Genomic DNA, 19,726 nt, shown 5'->3' on the forward strand with positions numbered 1-19,726 from the left:
GTTTAAACAAGGGCTCTAACTTCTTGTGCTGGTATGATGGGTTTTAAATGCCACAATTCTTTAAATTTAAATTTTTCTATCTTTTCATTCATTTTTGTGCCATATGCTGTGTAAGATGGAATTCACTGTCACTATTCATTTTATTTGCTTTCAGGTGCTGGCTTTAAATGCCACAATTCTCTTAAGCTTAGAATTAAAGGGAAGGTCCAAGCAAAATAAAAAATGTGTTTCACTTACCTGGGGCTTCTACCAGCCCCATGAAGCCATCCTGTGCCCTCGTAGTCACTCACTGCTGCTCCAGTCCCCCGCTGGCAGCTTGCCGACCTCGGAGGTCGGCGGGCCGCATTGCGTACATTTTTACGCATTCCTGGTTCAATGGTAAAAATGTATGTGTTAATGTTCCTGCACTAGCGGGAATGCGTAAAAATGTACGCAATGCGGCACGCCGACCTCCGAGGTCGGCAAGCTGCCAGCGGGGGACTGGAGCAGCAGTGAGTGACTACGTGGGCACAGGATGGCTGCATGGGGCTGGTAGAAGCCCCAGGTAAGTGAAACTCATTTTTTTTATTTTGCTTGAACCTTCCCTTTAATGGTGCATGTAACCAGGCCAGTTACCATTTGAATTCGGAATTTACGATGTCTCCCCATCACCAGAGTCTGCTTTATGTCATGTTGAGGATTCTATTGATCTTATCAATTTAGATAGGATGCCTGGGAAAGCCTCCTCAGTAACAGTTAAGGCATCTAATTACATTTTTGTTTGCAAAGAATGTTTCTCCTCTGTATGTCAGTGTATATAAGCTGTGTTTTTCAGTTTTTGGTCAGGAACCAGTCCGACGAAGGCTTTTTATAAGTCAAAAGCTCACTGTTTATCCATCTCTAAGTTAGCCAATAAATGGTATCATCCTGATTCAAAACTTCTTGCTTTTGCTTATTCTATAAATGATATTTTCTTGTTTTTCTTTTTACTGTTCCTGTAGGCTTACATTGTCTTTATCAACACACTTGGAGGACAGTGGCTCTCCAGAAATGTCCCTTTGCTTTTGTCACACGTGCTAGAGCTGGTCTCTCATCAAAAAGCGACACAGAACCCAGTGGAAGCTTGTTGCACTAGACGTTGTGTATCCTATATTCTCCGAGCTACCGTAGGGGAAATACTGGGTGAGAAGGCCCAGCTGGAAGCTGCTCGAGAGATCTGTGAAGTAGTCAAGAAACTCATGAAGTCTGTGGGTATGTGTAAACTGTGTAACTAGCGGAGACAGAGAAAAGTGAAATCAACAGCTTGTTGGTTTATAAACAAGAAAAATAATTATAATGATAATGAAAAATGTATTTTAACCTCCTGAGCGGCGTAACTAGGGTGGCCATCCGTCCAGATTTAGGCCGGACAGTCCGGATTTTGGATTGCTTGTCCTCCGTCCGGCGCAAGGCAAGGAAGGACGGCCAGATGGCCTCCTTTTTGGACGCTGGGCTGTGTGGAGGAGGGAGAGAGCGCAGAGAAGAGTTAGCGGTGGGAAAGGGGGGCATATCCCCCCCCCCTCACCTTTGGGCTCCCCATTCCTCGCTCTACCCTCTAGAACTAAAGTTTTGGGGTGGCTGGCAGCGGGCGGGACTTACCTTGCCTCGCTCCAAGCGCTGCGTAGTGATGTCCGGTTCATGAGTCATTTGATCCTGTTCTTTCCTGTGAGTTTAATGATCCGACTCATCCACTGAACCGAATCAGTTCCTGTCTCATCCACTGAACTGATTCGGTTCAGTGGATGAGTCGGATCATTAAACTCACAGGAAAGAACAGGCTCAAATGACTCATGACCCGGTTACTACTGCTTCGCCGTGGAAGGAGGCAGAGGTAAGTCCCGCCCGCTGCCAGCCACCTCAAAACTTTAGTTCTAGAGGGTAGAGCGAGGAAGGGGGAGGGGAGCCCAAAGGTGAGGAAAGGGGGGGGGGAGATGTCCCCCCTTTCACCTACCGCTCTCCCTTCACTGAGCTCGCCCCTCCTGCCGGGAGGGGGGGGGGGGACACCTACAGACCTGGCTACATATACTTGGGACTCATAGACCTGGCTAAATATACTGGAGACACCTATAGACTTGGCTATATATACTGGGAACACTATACACCTGGCTATCTGTACTGGAGACACCTATACACTTGGCTAACTATTCTGGGGGAACCTAAAGACCTGGCTACATATACTGGGGACACCTATAGACCTGCCTAACTATTCTGGGGACTCCTACTTACCTGGCTAACTATTCTGGGGACTCCTACTTACCTGGCTAACTATTCTGGGGACACCGACAGACCTGGCTACATATACTTGGGACACTCATAGACCTGGCTAAATATACTGGGGACACCTATAGACTTGGCTATATATACTGGGAACACTATACACCTGGCTGTCTGTACTGGAGACACCTATACACTTGGCTAACTATTCTGGGGGAACCTAAAGACCTGGCTACATATACTGGGGACACCTATAGACCTGCCTAACTATTCTGGGGACACCTACAGACCTGGCTACATATACTGGGGACACCTATAGACCTGCCTAACTATTCTGGGGACACCTACAGACCTGGCTAACTATTCTGGGGACACCTACAGACCTGGCTACATATACTTGGGACACTCATAGACCTGGCTAAATATACTGGGAACACCTATAGACTTGGCTATATATACTGGGAACACTATACACCTGGCTATCTGTACTGGAGACACCTATACACTTGGCTAACTATTCTGGGGGAACCTAAAGACCTGGCTACATATACTGGGGACACCTATAGACCTGCCTAACTATTCTGGGGACACCTCAAAACCTGGCCATCTGTACCGGAGACATCTATAGACCTAGCTAACTACTCTGGGGACACCCAAAGACCTGGCTACCTATTCTGGGGACAACTATACTCATGGCTACTTATACTGGGGACACCTATAGACCTGGCTACCTATGCTGGGGGTACCTATTTTGGGGTAACTGCTGTCAGATTATCTGTATTTATGGGGAACCACTGTTAACAGATTAAGTGTATTTGGGGGAACTGCTGTCAGATTATGTATGTTAGGGGCACGGCTGCTGCCAGATTTTGCGTATTTTGGGGAACTGCTGCCAGATTGTGTATGTTTGGGGGACCACTGCTGCCAGATTACATGTATTTTGGGTGTTATGTGTATTTTGGCTTTTGGGTGATCCGCTGCCAGGTTTCGCGTATATTTTAGGGAACTGGTTCCAGGTTATGTGTATGTTGGGGGAACTGCTGCTGCCACATTGTCTATTTTGGGGGAACCACTGCCATATTATCTGTATTTTGGAGGAACTTCTACCAGATTACGCGTATTTTTGGTGAAATGCTGTCAGATTACATCTATTTTTGGGGGCTACACTACGGCAGAGCTCAAACTTCCCAGGCAGACCATTTACACCACTGCTAAGGTCATGTATATTTGGCCCCACCCACAACTACGCCCACTTTATGCTTGACCACGCCCACTTTCGGCACACTCAGTATGATGTCCTCCTTTTCAGGGTGTGATGTCCTCCTTTTTGGAGTTCTGCAAGTGGCCACCCTAGGCGTAATGCTCACATGGCTGTAAAACCTGTAGCTAGCACTAGGCTAGCTAGTAAAGGTGTCCGGCACCGCCCGATCCCCAGATCCAGCCAGTTTATACATTATCCAGCGATCGGCGCAGCCTCCCCGCACAGCTCCGGTCTTCACTGTGGGGAGGATCGCACATGACGTCATGCGCAAACCTGATCCTCCCCATGGAGAGACCAAAGCTGTGCAGGGAGGCTGCGCGATTGCTGGATCCAAGCTGGGTAATGTATGAATGGGGAGATCCAGGGGTGCCAAACACCTTTACTAGCTAGCCTAGTGCTAGCTAAAGGTTTTACAGCCATGTGAGCAAATTATTTAATTATGGAGGACTCCTGAGGACAGAGAGCGGTATGCCCGACACAGTGTCAGGCATACCGCTAAGAAGGTTAATAATGTTTAAGAGCCAGCATGAATTAACTTATTACTGTGTTTTTGTTCTTCATTTTTGTATGCATTGGGAAGAGTTAGATCTCCCATCAGTTTCTTATTCTTGTTTCTAGATCACTATGGTAAGTTCTGCAATAAAGCCAATGAGATTCTGCTAACAGGAAGCGAGGGAACATCATCTCAGTGGGGACAACAGAATACCCAAGCAGCTCGGGGTGACTCAGAACCACTAGGAAAGCAAAGAGAACTAGAAGAGACAAAAAAAAGCCCTCCTACTAAAAAGCAACACTCACTGTAATTTTCCTCCTTAAAACAGAAGTTTTTTTGCGATAATTCAGCTTTAAAGTGGATCTCCAGCCCACAAATTTAAATCCGCAAGCCTTCCTGTAAAAGAAAGTTATAATTACCAGCGCTGCCTTGTCCTTCGAAACCGCCCCAAAGACCCCCAAATCACCTGACTTCCGGCACGTAGCTCCGCCTCCCCTTCCTACCCGGAGAAAAACCGCAAGATGTTTACTCCTGTAAACATCTTGGCGTTTTTCTTTGGGGAGGTGGACGTTAACAAAGATCAGTAGTGGCTGATAGTGTAATGGTTAAGGGCTTTATCTCTGACACAGGAGACCTGGCTACTGCCTACTGAGCGCTCCCTTGTGGCTGCAACCGCTTGGAGTCTGCCAAGAGAAAAGCACAATATGAATGTTATTTGTCTTGTCTTGTCTAGTGAGTGGTAGTAAGTTGTTTTTGTTTTGCATTGCAAGTCAGAACATGATGGGCTTGATTCACAAAGCGGTGCTAACCTACTTAGCACGTCTAAAGTCTTTAGACGCGCTAACCAGGGTGCTAAGTAGGTTAGCATCGGATTTCTCAATCAGATCGCGTGCTAACTTTGCGCGCGCAAAACATTACGCGCGCAAAGTCCTATGCGCGCTAAGCCCATAGGCTCTAATAGGCACTTCGCGCGGAGCGCTCTGTGCAGTGCGCGCGTAAAGTTTTACGCGCATAAAGTTTTGTGCGCATAAAGTTTTACGCGCGAAAAGCTTGTTTAGACGTGCTAAGGGGGTTTTCACAGGCGCGCTAACAGTTAGCACTGCTTTGTGAATCAAGCCCGAAGGATCTGTATATGCTTGTTCAGGGTCTATTGCTAAAAGTATTTCAGGCAGAGGATCAGCAGGATAGCCAGGCAACTAGTATTTCTTAAAAAGCAATTAATATGGCAGCCTCCATATCCCTCTCGCTTCAGTTGTAAGCAAAAAATATCTCTCATGATGCATCACTATTGAATGTGCAAATCATCCTTTGTTATGCCTTTGTACAGCTGAACACACATCCAGAACTGCTGGAGTGCAAAGTATACCTATGGCCATATTAATCCATCTTTCGCATTAATGAGGACCAGCTAGTCCAAAACAGCTGTATGCATGTTGGATTAGCATGATATGTAAAATTAAGAGGCCATAGGGACACTGTGCAGTCCAGCAGTTCAGGATGTGTGCCTCTTACCATACTAGTTTTAGGTCACCATGAGCTCACTGAGGTCTCTGTAACAAAAGTCCTTTTGAGAACTTTGTTCTTTCCTACTGACTCTTACAATTGGTGTACATGTCATTCTAGCTACGTAACCTTTTTTTTTTTTTTTTTTTAATTATGTACTAGATGCTGTGCTTAATGACGGTAATCAGGAGACACGGTTCTCTCCCACTGATGTCTCTGCCAGTCAGCATGTGTTGGTGTGTGCCCTGCAGGAGCTTGGGGATCTTATTTTGGGACTGGGTACCACAGTCTCTCCTTTGCTGCGTGACTCCAGTATTGGTAATCTATGTGTGTTTGTAGTCATGGGGCTGATTGTCATGTCTGAGGATGGGATAACTAGACTAACCTTTTTCTTTATGCTGCTTTACCTCTGTCTTATAGGGGTCCTGGACACTGTGATTTCAGTAGTTCTTCACCCTAGCCTAAGTGCCCGCTTAGCCTCCGCTTGGTGCCTTCGCTGTTTGGTAGTGTCTATGCCTTCTCTAGCAGCCCCTCTCTTAGATCGATGTGCTGAACGGCTGATAGCTCTGAAATCCGCTCCTGAAGCAGTGAGTGGGTATAGTCTTGCAGCAGCTGGACTGCTTGGCTCTATTAGACTGTGCTCACTTGGTGTACCACAGGGGAAAGGCAAGGTAAGTATGTTTGCACTATTAACTTACACCTATTAAATCAATTACTGACCACTATGTGGACTAACTCTTTTGCATGTTACATAGTTGCATATGTTGTCTTTAGTTGCTTGCTGTTGTCACTTTGCATGCTTTTTAAGAAATATATGTTTAACTGCATTCACAGCTTTTCTTGTTACCTGTAATCACTGTAGTTGCAGTACTTGCTTTTCTGTATTGGTTTTCTTCACAATTACTGTTGCCCATTACAACCAATTCACAGTTGCTGTTGCCTATTACAACATTCCATGTTTTGTTTTTTGTGTTGGTTTTTTGGTTCAATATAGCAAATGACACTCTTAAAAAACATTGGTGACTAAAAAAATGATGTGAAATGCATTACTTGCTTTTGTTCTAACGTCCTCCTTTCTTAGGATGTACCCTCCACCCCTGTTTGTTCTGCTGCTATGCTGTCTGTTTTCAGGCCTTGACTTATATTAGCCATGACGTTTGATCCGGAACGAATCACACAGACACCGCTGTCCACTGGTCGGAGTACTGTGAGGGAGCCCCAGGCAGGAGGAGGACGCCAGGAGCGAGGACAGCGCCGTCGGAGGTATTAGTTCCGGATCAAAAGTCATGACTAATATTAATCAAGGCCTGAAAATCAACAGCATAGCAGCAGAATGGCAGTGAAAGGGGGAAACCAGAGGGCACAGCCTGAGAAAGAAGGACTGTCACACTTAACACTCCTGGGTTCCAACAGAACTCTTTTGTAGGTGACAGCGGGGGTGTGGCTTCATCACTGGTGCGGAGTTCAGGGTATTTAAACCCCGACCAAACAGTGCTCAGTGCTGTTATGTCCTTGTATCTCCCGCGGCGTGTGTCCATGCTGTTCCCTGTGCCTGTCAGTCCTGACAGTCCTCACATCAGTCATGTCATACCGGTCACGCTAGTCCTTTCAATCAATTCTGTCATGTCAGCCCTTATTTCCAATCATTTTTCTGATTGGTTTTGTATGGAAGTGATCAGAAAATTGATGAGAAAAAGAATCGGAAATTAGATTGGACCTACCGGAAATAATCGATTTGACCCATCTATCTGATGGGAAATTACATGGTGTGCACCAGACATTACATTTATCCAGGCCACATTTGCTGGGTCTCTGATTTTTCCCTCTGTTCTCCAACATAGTTGAACCTTAGTAAACCATTTTGTTTAATTTGGTTTACAGAAGGGAATCCATTTGCTTTATTACAATTGGATTGCAGCCTTCAGGTGCTTGTATATCCCTTGGTTTTTAGTGTTGTTTTGCAGGACTTGGAAGATATGTGATAGCAAGCTTTGGAATAAGCAGTTCACCCGCTGCTGCATCTAGAGGATGTTTATTCTGCTTCTCTTCACCACTAAAATGATTTGTGAACCCCATGGTGTTATAAAGAGCTTTTCCGGATAGACCGTGCTTGTCTACTTCTGAACTGAATTCTTTATTGCAGGTGGTAATGAGCCTGGCAGAAGACTTGCTGTGCTCTGCAAGCCAGAACAGCCGCCTCTCCATACACAGAGTACAGGCTGGTTGGCTGCTTCTCGCTTCACTTATGACTTTAGGTAAATGTTGATTGTTAGATTTTTACAACAAGAACAAAAGTACTAAAAAAAAAGTTAGCACTATGATTTTGTAAATGTACTAGCGTTTAGTCTGCCAATTGTCACAATTGTCAGTTGGTTTGGGTGGGCATCTCAGACGCCAAAGAAGTTGTTGGCTAATGGGTCGGTGATTTGGAGACACTGTGTGCCCAATAATACCTAGCCGATCGGCTATAAGTATGTATTACATAGGGAGTATTTAGAGAAGCCGTTCGACTATATGTAGACAATTGGAATAGGAGAGGGTAATAATGTTAGGGGAGGGGGGAGGGAGTTGTGGTAGTGTTAGGCATGAAGGGGGGTTAGTGTTAGGCACCAGGAAGGGGGTTTAATGTAAGGCACTGGGGTGGAGGGGGGTTATTATGATAAGATGCCAGGTGAGTATATGGTATAGGTGGCCACACACCATACCATTTTTTTAAATATCTGTTCAATTCAAGAATAGCAATCAATTTTTTCTGGTTGATTGTAACATTTCAAAAATTGGACCATGTACCACACACACATGTTCTATTTTTCCTCATTTATGATAAAAATGATTGGAAACTCTGAGAAAATTGCTTGGGTGTATATATTAATAAATTGAAAATCTACCACACACCCTTCAATTTTCATAAAAATTGGTGATCAGAAAAATCCACCATTCCCGATCAAGTTTTGTCGAATAAAAACTGGAAATCTGATTGGATTTATTGCTCAACTAAAAAAAATAGCTTTTGATTTTTTGGGGGAAATCCAATTTTTTTTTTATTGAATTGACGTAAAATTGGATCATTATATTTGTTATGATCATGTCTGCAGCGTTTACTGCTGGCTGCAGTGGTATTGTAACCCAAGCAGTTCTGATGTCATTACATGCATTTTCTTGCATAGTTTGGTTTGCACTTAAACTAGTTGCTGATTCCATCTGCAGTCACTCTGAAATTAATGACAGTTTAACATGCTCTTGTGTAAACAAACATTGTCTGCTGCAGTGGAGGGGCAGTCCCTTTCCTGCAGGCTGCATATCATTGTCTGCCTTTTCCTGCTATCAGCCTGTGATTAATTACCATTCACTTGTGTGGGAATCTGCAGGTCTGCTCCCATTGGATGACCTCAGTATAAAGAACTGCTTCCTGCAATGTCTCATGGGCTACCATAGTCTCAGATTCAGTCTGTTACTCTGCTCGTGCCCCACCTCGTTCCTGGTCTGTGTGGACTGCGCTGACTCCTGCGAAGGGGTCAGCGAGTCCTCCTAGTTCTGCTCTTGTTCTAGAAGTTGTTACTTGCTTGTCTTGTGTCATATATTGGTTCATCGCCAATATATACGCATACTTGCGCATTTTGTTATTTTCTTTGTATTCGTGTTACGTTGATACATCAGTGTCGCTGATATATACGTACACAAACTGTTTATTTCCTGTGTTCAGTCAGTCAGCCTTCCAGCACGCTTTGGTAGTTTGCGCGTATCGTGAGCACCCGTGCTGAGGTAGTATCCTGTTCCTGGTCCTGTTTGTGGATTGCGTTCATCTCTGCGAAGAGATAGCGAATCCTTCTGAGTCCTGTTCCCTGTATTACTCCAGTCTTAGTCAGAGTTCCTGCTTATGTCATATATCGGTTCATTGCCGATATATACATATGTTAGTCAGACGTTACAAATAGTTTCATTGATAGCTGTAATTGTAATACGCTAGGAAATCATACTTATTGTATATTTATCTGTGTTACGTTCATCTATCTTGATCCTGCTACTTCCTGACTATCCTGTCCTGTCTTTGTGAGGCACGCCATTGCTGCTAACGCATTGGCTACCTCATTCCAGTCTGTTTTATTGTGGACGCTTGCTGTCACTAAGTAGTGGCTAGTTTAGCAAGCGTTCATTCTGTCTACCTGTCCTGATCTCCTCAGTCCTGGTTTATGCGCTCAGCGCTACTTTGCGCTGAGACGTTATTACGAAAGTGTTGTTTGTGGCTGTTCGGATCTGCACCGGCTCTGTGCACCACAATCTCCTATTGGAGTCAGTCCTCTCCTCCACTAAACTGGGGATATCCTGATTCCTTGTGCTGGTGTGTGTACCTCCTTCACGTCAGCTTGTGTTGTATGCTGACTGTGGAGATTACACCTCCAAGCGTGACAATATTGTATTGTGTGTGTGTGTGTGTGACCACCCTAAAATATCAGTAGTAAAACCCGGTGCCTTATTGCAAGTGCAGAAAACACAGCTTTTGCAATGGACAGAACAATACACATTCTAGATTATTTGCAGTTAGTTTATGGCCATGTATGCATGCCTGGGATTGGGAGTAGCATGTTGATATTATTATTCCATGCCAGGGGAGGGCAAAACTGTACCTGAAAACACAGCAAAAGGCAATGTATTTATATCTGTTTTCCTAATCTGATGGACAGATTTATTATAATTCCAATCACAACTTTCATGATGTAATTTGCTGTAACTGTATAGGAAGTTTAGATGTGGTACAGGAATCTCGATTATCGTACTTGTTTTACCAACATGAATACATTTTCCAGGTCCTGCCATGGTCCGGCCCCACTTAGGCCGAATTTTACTTCTTTGGAGGAGTGTTTTCCCACAGGGCCCCCAGGACTTGGACACAGAACAAAGCAGGGGAGATGCTTTCACCTGGCAAGTGACACTGGAAGGCCGATCAGGGGCAATGAGTGGTAAGTATGATCTGATAACACAGTGAACCACTTCATGGTATAGAAAGCTTAGGGGTCACATGATAGGTACTGGGCTCCAGTAATGCAGCCTTATGGGTCTCACATCCACATGGGCAACACTTAAGCTGGCCACTAACGGTCCAATTTCTAGCGAAAAATCGTTCGAGCGATCAGAAATTCTGATCGGATTGGTTGTAAATAATCTCCATAGGTGGACACAATCGATTATGAACGAGTGAAAAAAATGTCGCCCGAATGAATTTTCGTCGAACGAAAATTTGGATTTTCTTGGTGGTCGTGATAGATAGGAAGCAAAGATTGGTTAGTTGATGGTGTAGTGAACGATTTTTCAGGCGATCAGAATCTCTGATCGCTCGAACGATTTTTCGCTAGAAATTGGACCGTTAGTGGCCACCTTTACCAGAAGAGCTGAATATATTGCAAGAATGTATCCAAACCTCAGTGCAGCAAAATGACCTCTGATTTCTGTGTGTCAGACACAAGCACACACAGATGTATAGCTAGTTACCTCAGCTGCTGGGCAGTGGTAAAAAGGATTGTCTGCAATGGCTTGTAAAACACCCATTTCACAACCAGGCATACATTTTAATGTATATACTGTACTGAATGTAAAGACTTTAGGATTTTTGCAGTCAGGACAGCCAACATTGGATGCCCTTTGTCTTTGTATCTTCATTTTGAATCCAGTTCAATCCATTTCAAACAGGAATCCACAAACAGGAAGCACAGCCCGTATCCTTGTAGATGCCTCGAAATGCGTACATATTAAATAGGCGTCGGGTAAAAAGGGCGCAGGAAATAGTCGCTAGTGGAATAGCGGTAAAATTACAGATATTCTACTACTTACCAATTCCAATTATAAAATATTGGTAATCTTTACCAATATTTTATTATGACCAAACTCTACTCTCACTCAGAACCCTCCCTCTACCAATGACTAACCGTAAAGGTGTCCACTAATGATCCAATCTTTTTTGTTCAATCTCACCCTTTCCAATGTAATATAAGGGACTGCCTAAAGTATCCATCTAATATATTCGCTCAGTTTACTCTTCTACTGCATGGATTTGGTAAGATCTTACAAAAAAGATAGGATCATTAAAGTGGACCTGAACTTCCTTTAAAGGGGTTCTGTGGTAGTGCAAAAGTAAAACAAGCTGACACTTACCTGGGGCTTCTATCCGCCTCCTGTAGCAGTAATGTCCCACGCCGTCCTCTCCCGATGCGCCGTTCCCCGTGTAATCACGCGAGTGATTACACTGAGGCTGCACAGCCGAGCTCTCGCTTCCGCACGCGTTATCAGAGCTTACTGCGCAGGCACAGTACAAGAAAACTTCGTACTGCGCCTGCGCAGTAAGCTCCCGATGACGCGAACGGGAGCGCGCATCATTTGTCTGTCGGCAGACGAATAATGCCCGGTGCCGACGGCGGGGAACGGCAGATCGGAGGAGGACGGCATGGGACATTACTGCTACAGGGGGCGGATAGAAGCCCCAGGTAAGTGTCAGCTCGTTTTACTTTTGCACTACCACAGAACCCCTTTAAGGGCCTGAGCCCACTGACGCAGTTCTGTCCGCTTTTCAGTTAAACATCAATGTTAGAGATGCTGAAAAGTGGATAGAAGCGGATACAACTGCATCAGTGGGCTCAGGCCCTAAAAGATACGCAACAGCAATAATAACCTTTAAACAAAATACATTTCTTTGTTGCAGCTGATACAAAGCCTAAAATAAATCTTCACTGTTTCTACTTCTTGATTCATGGAAGCAGACATATTGTTTACTTCAAATGAGCTTATCTGCCATCTCAGCCCAGGGCCCGCTATTTTATCAGGCGTCTAAATGACCTCTGGTGCCCTTTTTACCTGCTTCGCTAAAGACAGTGTCTTCAAGCAGGTGGATCAATTTTGGGGTGGGATTAGAATGTTTGATTGATATTTGTATTCAGTAGATACATTATACCTTTGTTTATTTGCATTAAGATATTTTGTAAGTAAACCTGATTTAATTAATGAATTAAACTCTGACACATCCCTGCTTTCTCACAGCGATACAGAGCTTAATATTGCACTGTGGGGAGCTCCTGACCGAAGATGTTCTGCAGAAACTTCTACCTCCCTTACCTTGTGCTGTGACACTGCTTACTCGGTATGTGTTTTTAGTTCTGTGATTAGTAATAACAGAACCTGCTGGGTGTTTCAAATCCACAGAATAATGAAAATAAACTGATGACATAAACAATTATATCTGGCCTACTCCTAAAAATTACTTTTAAAAAAACTCAGTTTTATTTTCTTGTTAAAAGCTTAAAACACATGTTTACTGTCTATTGACCTTTTCATCTATCCTCTGTGTGCAGTAGCTGTTCTCTTCCAGGAATTCGTTTTATGGCTGTAATTCTTTATCATTGAGGCAGAGTATAGTCCAACTAGATCCCGACCAGAGAGTGAAACTGTCACTTGTATATAAAGAAAAAAAAAAAGAACACAGCCTAGTTACGGTATATGCTTTAATGACACTGTACATACACATGTTTATCTCATCCTATTACATGTCTGTTTAGGTACCCTTTAAGACTGTTGTGGAATAGGCTTTGTGTTTGAGATCATATCTTGTTTGGGTTTTATTGTTTTTTTTTTCCTCTTATTAATCTAACCTCCTTCTTATGTCTAGACTACCTAGCCTGCAGAAGTTGTACGGAAATCCCTTGAAGGCTTGCTCTGTGCTCTACAGACAGAGGTTGTATCAGCTGCTGAAATTACTGCCACCTAAATCATATGACGGTATGATGTCCTCTGAAGTGTTCAGTCACAGAGTATGGCGTATTTCACAACCAGAATGACACTGATAAAAATGTACTATGTAGCTTTGATAGCCTATTAATTGTTCCATATTATTTGCAGGAAGCATTTGTATGGTTATGAAGGAACTGGTTGCCGACCTGTCCTCCCCTGATTACAATCCCAGTGGTGCTGTGTTCCTGCTGCAGTCACTCTGCCACACTGATGACTTGGTGCTTCTGGGGCCATCACCAAGCGAGAACAGTCACAGAGCTGTGGAAGAGCAGGTAAAGTCTGTTCCTTCGCTAGGCATCTGATAGTTGTCCGATATGTTTTGTACATAATTGGACTGAGCAGAGTTTAGTAGTAGTTGATGAAATGCTGTCTCTTTTGTTTATTTACTACTGTGCAGGGGCGTAGCAATAGCCATAGCAGCTATAGCAACTGCTATGGGGCCCTTGAGAAGAGAAGGGCCCAGATGGTACTTGATGTCTTTACTATTAGCTTTGCTTTTTTTCTCCACCCTCTGACTTTGTCTCAGTGCTCATGGACTATACACAGTGTGCAATGCATGAGACTGTAAATTGACCAATTAAATCATATTCATAGAGTAGGGACAGGTAGCATTGCTCAAGAGTGTCCAGATCTGATGGCCCCACAAAAATTGTGCTATGGGGCCCCATAATGTCTAGCTACACCACTGCTCCTGTGTTTAGATTTTTTTTTTTAGATTTGTTACAAAAAAAAAAAGAAACCAATAAATATATTACTGTTGATTCTTCAAAGAGAACCAAATGACAAGTACTAAAATCAATATTTGTTTTTTTACCTTTTTAGAGTATACATTTGAATGTAGTATATTTAAGGTTACAGAAATTCAATCTATTTAAAGTGTACTAAGTCTGAAATCTACTAGGCACACCTGCAGCATATAAGCATATACAGTGTGTGTGTGTGTGTGTGTGTGTGTGTGTGTATATATATATATATATATATATATATATATATATATATATATATATATACATGTTGGAAAATATACTGTAAGTACCGTGTGCAGGATGCAGTGGAACAGATGTGCACATTGTTTGAAATGGTCCATACACTTCAAATTCTTACATTCTACTTATATTTATTTCACTTCTGAACGATGCATACTATTGCTCAGTAGAACATGCTGAAATGTCCATCTGTTGACTACTATCATTTAATCTGTATATTGTCCATCACAATTCCCTGTATTTGGTTGGCTGATCAGACTTCTTGTTTGACTTGTGCTACCATTCACAAATACTTTCTGCCTTCCCCAGACCTGCTTATCTCTAGCTGTTGGATTTGGTGAGACAACATATGTCTGTGTCAATACTTGCCCACCTATCTCAGCAACTAAATGCAGATTACATTGGTTCGCAATCAACACATGCCCACAGCTTTTGGGGATAATAAGCTATTTACACATTTAAAAATTTGTTAATATTATTGATCTACTAGTCGACCTAAGCTCGCTTAGAAGCGGGCTCTAGGTCTGTCACCGCCGCCACCACCGCATGTCAGCGCACGTGCATGCCCACTTGATGCGCACCAGCTAAGCACGCACAAGCCGGCGTGCACACATGCCCACCTAGCCCCCCTGGCCCGTCCTCGTCCCGTCCCAATGGCTGTCAGTGCGGCACATGCGCAGTATTGCAAAAGCACTGACACAGGGACATGGGACACTGGCAAATTATTATATAGGATAAAGTGCCAGCGTATTCCATGGTGCTGTACAGAGTAAGAACAAAATGTGGGGTACATAATGTACCCCACATTTTGTTCTTAGTAATACAGACAGAGGCATGCACAAAATACAACACTAGTACCTAATGCAGAATTAGTAGACCTAGTCATTAAACAAAATATATAGCAAATTCTAAGACACACAAGTATGAGAGAGCCTTGCCCTTGAGAGCTTAAAGTCCAAAGGAATAGTGGGGAACAAGAGGTGGAGTAGTAAAAATATGTAGTAATACTTAAAGCTAGAGGCAGTGTGTTTTAGGTTCTATATAATAAAGAGTTCAACTTGGCCATAGGTTGGAGAGGGAATAGCCTAAGCTAGAGCATATGCTTATCGGAAAAAGTGAGGTTTGAGGGAGCGATTAAAGATTTCAAAAATTGGAGAGTGTCAGATGTGTTTTGGGAAGGAAATTCCAGAGGAGTGGTGAGGCCGTGAGAAGTCTTGTATACATTAATGCTTGTTGGTGTCTACATCTTACATGTTGTTTTTTACTATGCCTCTCTTGTACAGCTCCTCCTCAGCAGTGGCATTCCAGGGGGTAGTTTGGAATATGATCCTCATGCCATTTATCAGATGCCGCCTGAAGGAGAGTCTGTGCCTGCATCTCTGCCTCCAGCCTTCACAGTCATCCAAGCTGCAACCTCACTCTTTGGTGTCTTGCTGTCAAATATGCCAGAGTCACAAAGGTAGGTTTTAGCTAACCTTGACATTTTTAGAGTGGAAGTGTTACTTATGGTTTCTACACACTTCAAATACAGGTCATCCAAAGTGATAATTTTCTTATCATTTCTGGTGGGCTTTTGGTGATCAAATATGTTGCTGTTTGCATGGGGGAATTTGGAGTGAGTGAGCTGTTGGTGCCTGCGGTGGTGCATAACCAAAATTGACCATGATTTTTCTGTAACATTCGATCGAAAGGCATCAAGGGACACCTGGATGCTTTTGGAAAAGGTCCCCTAAATCATTGTTCCCTAACCCTGTCCTCAAGGCCCACCAACAGGCATGTTTTGTGGAAATCCACAGAGGTAGTTAATCCACACTGCTGAGACACTAATTACCTCACCTGTGCATGTTTGTGGTTTCCTGCAAAACATGTACTGTTGGTGGGCCTTCAGGATAGGGTTGAGGAACTCTGCCCTAAATGATCCCAAGCAATCATTTTGGCTGACCCAAGTTCCATGTGTGTGGTGACCTACAGGATTGTGATGTCTTCTCCATGCAAGGATTGTGATGTCTTCTCAATGCAAGTATCAATCACTGTGACCTTCCTCATTGTCATTGCAGAGTTCAGATACTGGAGCAATTGTTGGATTCCATCAAGCAAACAAAAGGCTCCCGTCAGCAAAGTGTTCAGCTATCAGTTCTTACAGCTCTCTGCTGCTTCCTTAAAGTAAGTCTTTCCACCTTTGTGTCAGAATTTAAAAAAAAAACAAAAACAAGAAGGGAAAGATCCAAGAGCCAATAGTGTAGATGGTTGGAATTACAGAATGGTAGTGTAACGATCGGTGTCAGCACACAGAGAGAATATGATTATTGGTGATCTGCAGTATCACCAAGAATACAGATATATACCTGATTATTGATGATCTGCAGAATCACCGATAATCCAAGTATAACTAACCTCTGGACACCTATATAGTGTGAGTGTTTGGTGCGACAGTAATGACTTTGAGTAAGACCACCCGAGGAGCAGGTGGTCTTTGGCAGTGAGGGCGATACTGCCTTCTGAGAAGTGCAAAAACCTTCCAGCAGCCTGAGACCTCCAAAGGGGTGGAGTCCCAGGCTTAAAGAGAATCTGTATTGTTAAAATCACACAAAAGTAAACATACCAGTGCGTTAGGGGACATCTCCTATTACCCTCTCACACAATTTCGCCGCGCCTTGCCGCATTAAAAGTGGTTAAAAACTGTTTTAAAAAGTTTGTTTATAAACAAACAAAATGGCCACCAAAACAGGAAGTAGGTTGATGTACAGCATGTCCACACAGAGAAAATACATCCATACTCAAGCAGGCTGTATACAGCCTTCCTTTTGAATCTCAAGAGATCATTTGTGTGTTTCTTTCCCCCTGTTCTCATGCACTGAAGTTTCAGGCTGCTCGTTTCTTCCTGCAAACAGCTTTGCCCTTGTCTGAATTTCCTCAGTATGTGAAAGCCCAGCCAGCTCAGAGGACGATTTATCCAGCTTGTAAAAGATAAGAGAGAAGAGAGAAGCTGCTCTAATCTAAATAATACACAGGCAGTGTGCATAGAGGGGCCTGGAAGGGGAAGTTCATAGCAGAACCACAACACTGAAGAACTTGGCAGCCTTCCAGACACAGGCCGACAAGTCTGACAGGGGAAAGATACATTGATTTATTACAGAGACTGTGATAGTAGAAAGTGCTGCAGTAAGCCAGAACAGATTAGAATAGCTTTTGGAACTTGTAGGATGATAAAAAACAGGATGCAATTTTTGTTACGGAGTCTCTTTAAGGTAGGAAGGACCTGTGAGTGAGTGACACCTGAAGGTGGATGTCACTAGCAGGTCTGGAGACTATCTCTTAAGGAGAGAGATAGCTCTCAAGGTCGGGCAAGCCAGGTCGGCAACACACGGACAGACAAGGTACAAAGACAGAAGGCTGATTCGGTATCCAAAGGCAGGCAGGGTTGGCAACAGATAATCAGATATGTGTAGGTACCGAAGCAGAGGGATAGTCAGAAAAGCAGTAGGTCATAACAGATGTCAAACAATGCCTAGTCTTGGGTGTGAGGTCCGTGGTCTCTACACCCTGGAACTAGTCTGAAGTATAACACAATGATAACACAAAGTCCCTAATCTTGGGTGTGAAGTCCGTGGTCTCGACACCCTGGAACTAGTCTGAAGTATAACACAAAGATAAACAGAAGTAATCTGGCTCAGTGTGAATTCCCAGGTCCTCCTGGTTCTAACACACTGTAGGATCTGACTAAGGTCTGAGTGCTTCCACGTAAGTGTTCGCAACGGCAGACAACCTGAGACTGACCAGCAGTGACTATATATAGAGCAGTGCTCTCCGCCGCCACCCATCAGTGATTGACCAATAGTCACTTGCTCTGAGTTCAGCTGACCAACCTGGTCAGCTGATCCCTCCTCGGCTGTCATAAAGGTTCTGCCTCTCAGCGCGCGCGTATTTCTCAATCTGTGTGAACTAACAGACCCAGCCACACCAGACGCACGCCGCTGCGTGCAAACCGCCGCGCTGGACGCGGAATCAGCCGCCTTGCTGTCAGTACATGCGGCGGCTTTTCCGCGTTCCATTACAGTACCCCCCCCACTTCCCACCAGGCTTTCCAGGGTGCAAGTCATGGAATTCCTTCTTCAATTCCTCTGCGTGCATACGACAGTCTGGCACCCAATTTCTCTCCTGTATGCCATCTCCTTTTCAGTGAACCAAATACTGCACAGAGTTCTGCACAAGCCGTGAGTCCAGAATCTTTTCAATCTCATACTCAGGTTGGTCATCAATCAACACAGGGGGGAGCGGAATCCTCGTGTACCGCCGGCTTGAGTAAGGACACATGGAATGATCTCACACCTCGCATGCTGGTAGGAAGATCAATGGCATAGGTGACATTATTGATTTTTCTGGTCACTGGAAAAGGACCCACAAATCTAGGGCCTAGTTTGGGTGACAGTTGCTTTAGAGCCAAATGTCGTGTAGACACCCAGATCAAATCCCCTGGAAAAAATTCCCATTCTATGGAACGTCTCCTGTCAGCCTGTTTCTTCTGGTTCTGAAAAGCCCTCCCCAAATTTCCTTTAACCATTCCCTAAATCTGTTTCAAGGACTTCTGCCAATTCTCCAGGGCTGGAAACGGAGTAGAAGCCACTGGTAATGGGGCAAACTTAGGTGACCTTCCCGTCACCACCTGAAATGGGGAAAATCCTGAAGAGGAACTCTTCAGATTGTTGTGTGCAAATTCTGCAAACGGCAAAAATTTTACCCAGTCGGTTTGTGCATCTGCAACATAACATCTCAGAAACTGTTCCAGGGACTGATTGACTCTTTCGGTCTGGCCATTGGTCTGTGGGTGGTAGCCTGATGAAAAAGAAAGATCCATGTCTAACTGATGGCAGAAGGCCCTCCAAAACTTAGATACAAATTGGACTCCCCGATCTGACACTATATTTGTCCTTTTAGGGGGACAAAATGAGCCATCTTACTGAATCGATCGACTACCACCCAAATGACCGTCATGCCCTCAGACCTGGGGAGTTCGCCCACAAAATCCATGGACAAATGGGTCCAAGGTTCACTCGGAATTGGTAAAGGCTGCAATGTTCCAACAGGTGCCTGACGGGAGGGTTTGCTCCTAGCACACACTGCACACTCTCTTACATACTCCTTACAGTCTGTTGCCAATGACGGCCACCAAGCACATCTAGCAATTAGATCCTGAGTTCTGGTGGCCCCCAGATGCCCAGCATTCTTGTGGGAATGAAACAGCTGCAACAGTTGTAGGCGAAAAGGCAATGGCACAAACATGACCCCCTCAGGCTTCCCCTCTGGAACATCCTGTTGAAATGGACTCAGAGTGACAGTCCAGTCTTTCCAGGTCTCAGTGGCTGCCAGGACCACCTTCTGAGGTATAATGGTCTCAGGGTCTGAGGGCTGTGCTGTCTCGGGCTCAAAACACCTGGATAAGGCATCAGCCTTGATGTTCTTACTACCAGGGGTATACGT

At 44.2% G+C, this 19,726-nt stretch overlaps 1 protein-coding gene across 2 annotated transcripts in view; it reads left to right on the forward strand.

The window, feature by feature from the left end:
• The window catches only part of HEATR5A (HEAT repeat containing 5A), a 99,177-nt gene that overhangs the window by 20,070 nt on the left and 59,381 nt on the right, over positions 1-19,726 (forward strand). For both annotated transcript variants that reach the window (XM_068253858.1, XM_068253859.1), the window contains exons 7-16: positions 981-1,230; positions 5,652-5,807; positions 5,910-6,160; positions 7,633-7,744; positions 10,295-10,447; positions 12,516-12,615; positions 13,141-13,250; positions 13,371-13,534; positions 15,532-15,707; positions 16,306-16,411. In XM_068253858.1, coding sequence (XP_068109959.1) covers positions 981-1,230; positions 5,652-5,807; positions 5,910-6,160; positions 7,633-7,744; positions 10,295-10,447; positions 12,516-12,615; positions 13,141-13,250; positions 13,371-13,534; positions 15,532-15,707; positions 16,306-16,411 — 1,578 coding nt within the window. The remainder of the gene's footprint in view (positions 1-980; positions 1,231-5,651; positions 5,808-5,909; positions 6,161-7,632; positions 7,745-10,294; positions 10,448-12,515; positions 12,616-13,140; positions 13,251-13,370; positions 13,535-15,531; positions 15,708-16,305; positions 16,412-19,726) is intronic.

The sequence above is a fragment of the Hyperolius riggenbachi genome, chromosome 9 (assembly GCF_040937935.1).
Source record: "Hyperolius riggenbachi isolate aHypRig1 chromosome 9, aHypRig1.pri, whole genome shotgun sequence".
In the NCBI taxonomy this organism is placed as follows: domain Eukaryota; kingdom Metazoa; phylum Chordata; class Amphibia; order Anura; family Hyperoliidae; genus Hyperolius; species Hyperolius riggenbachi.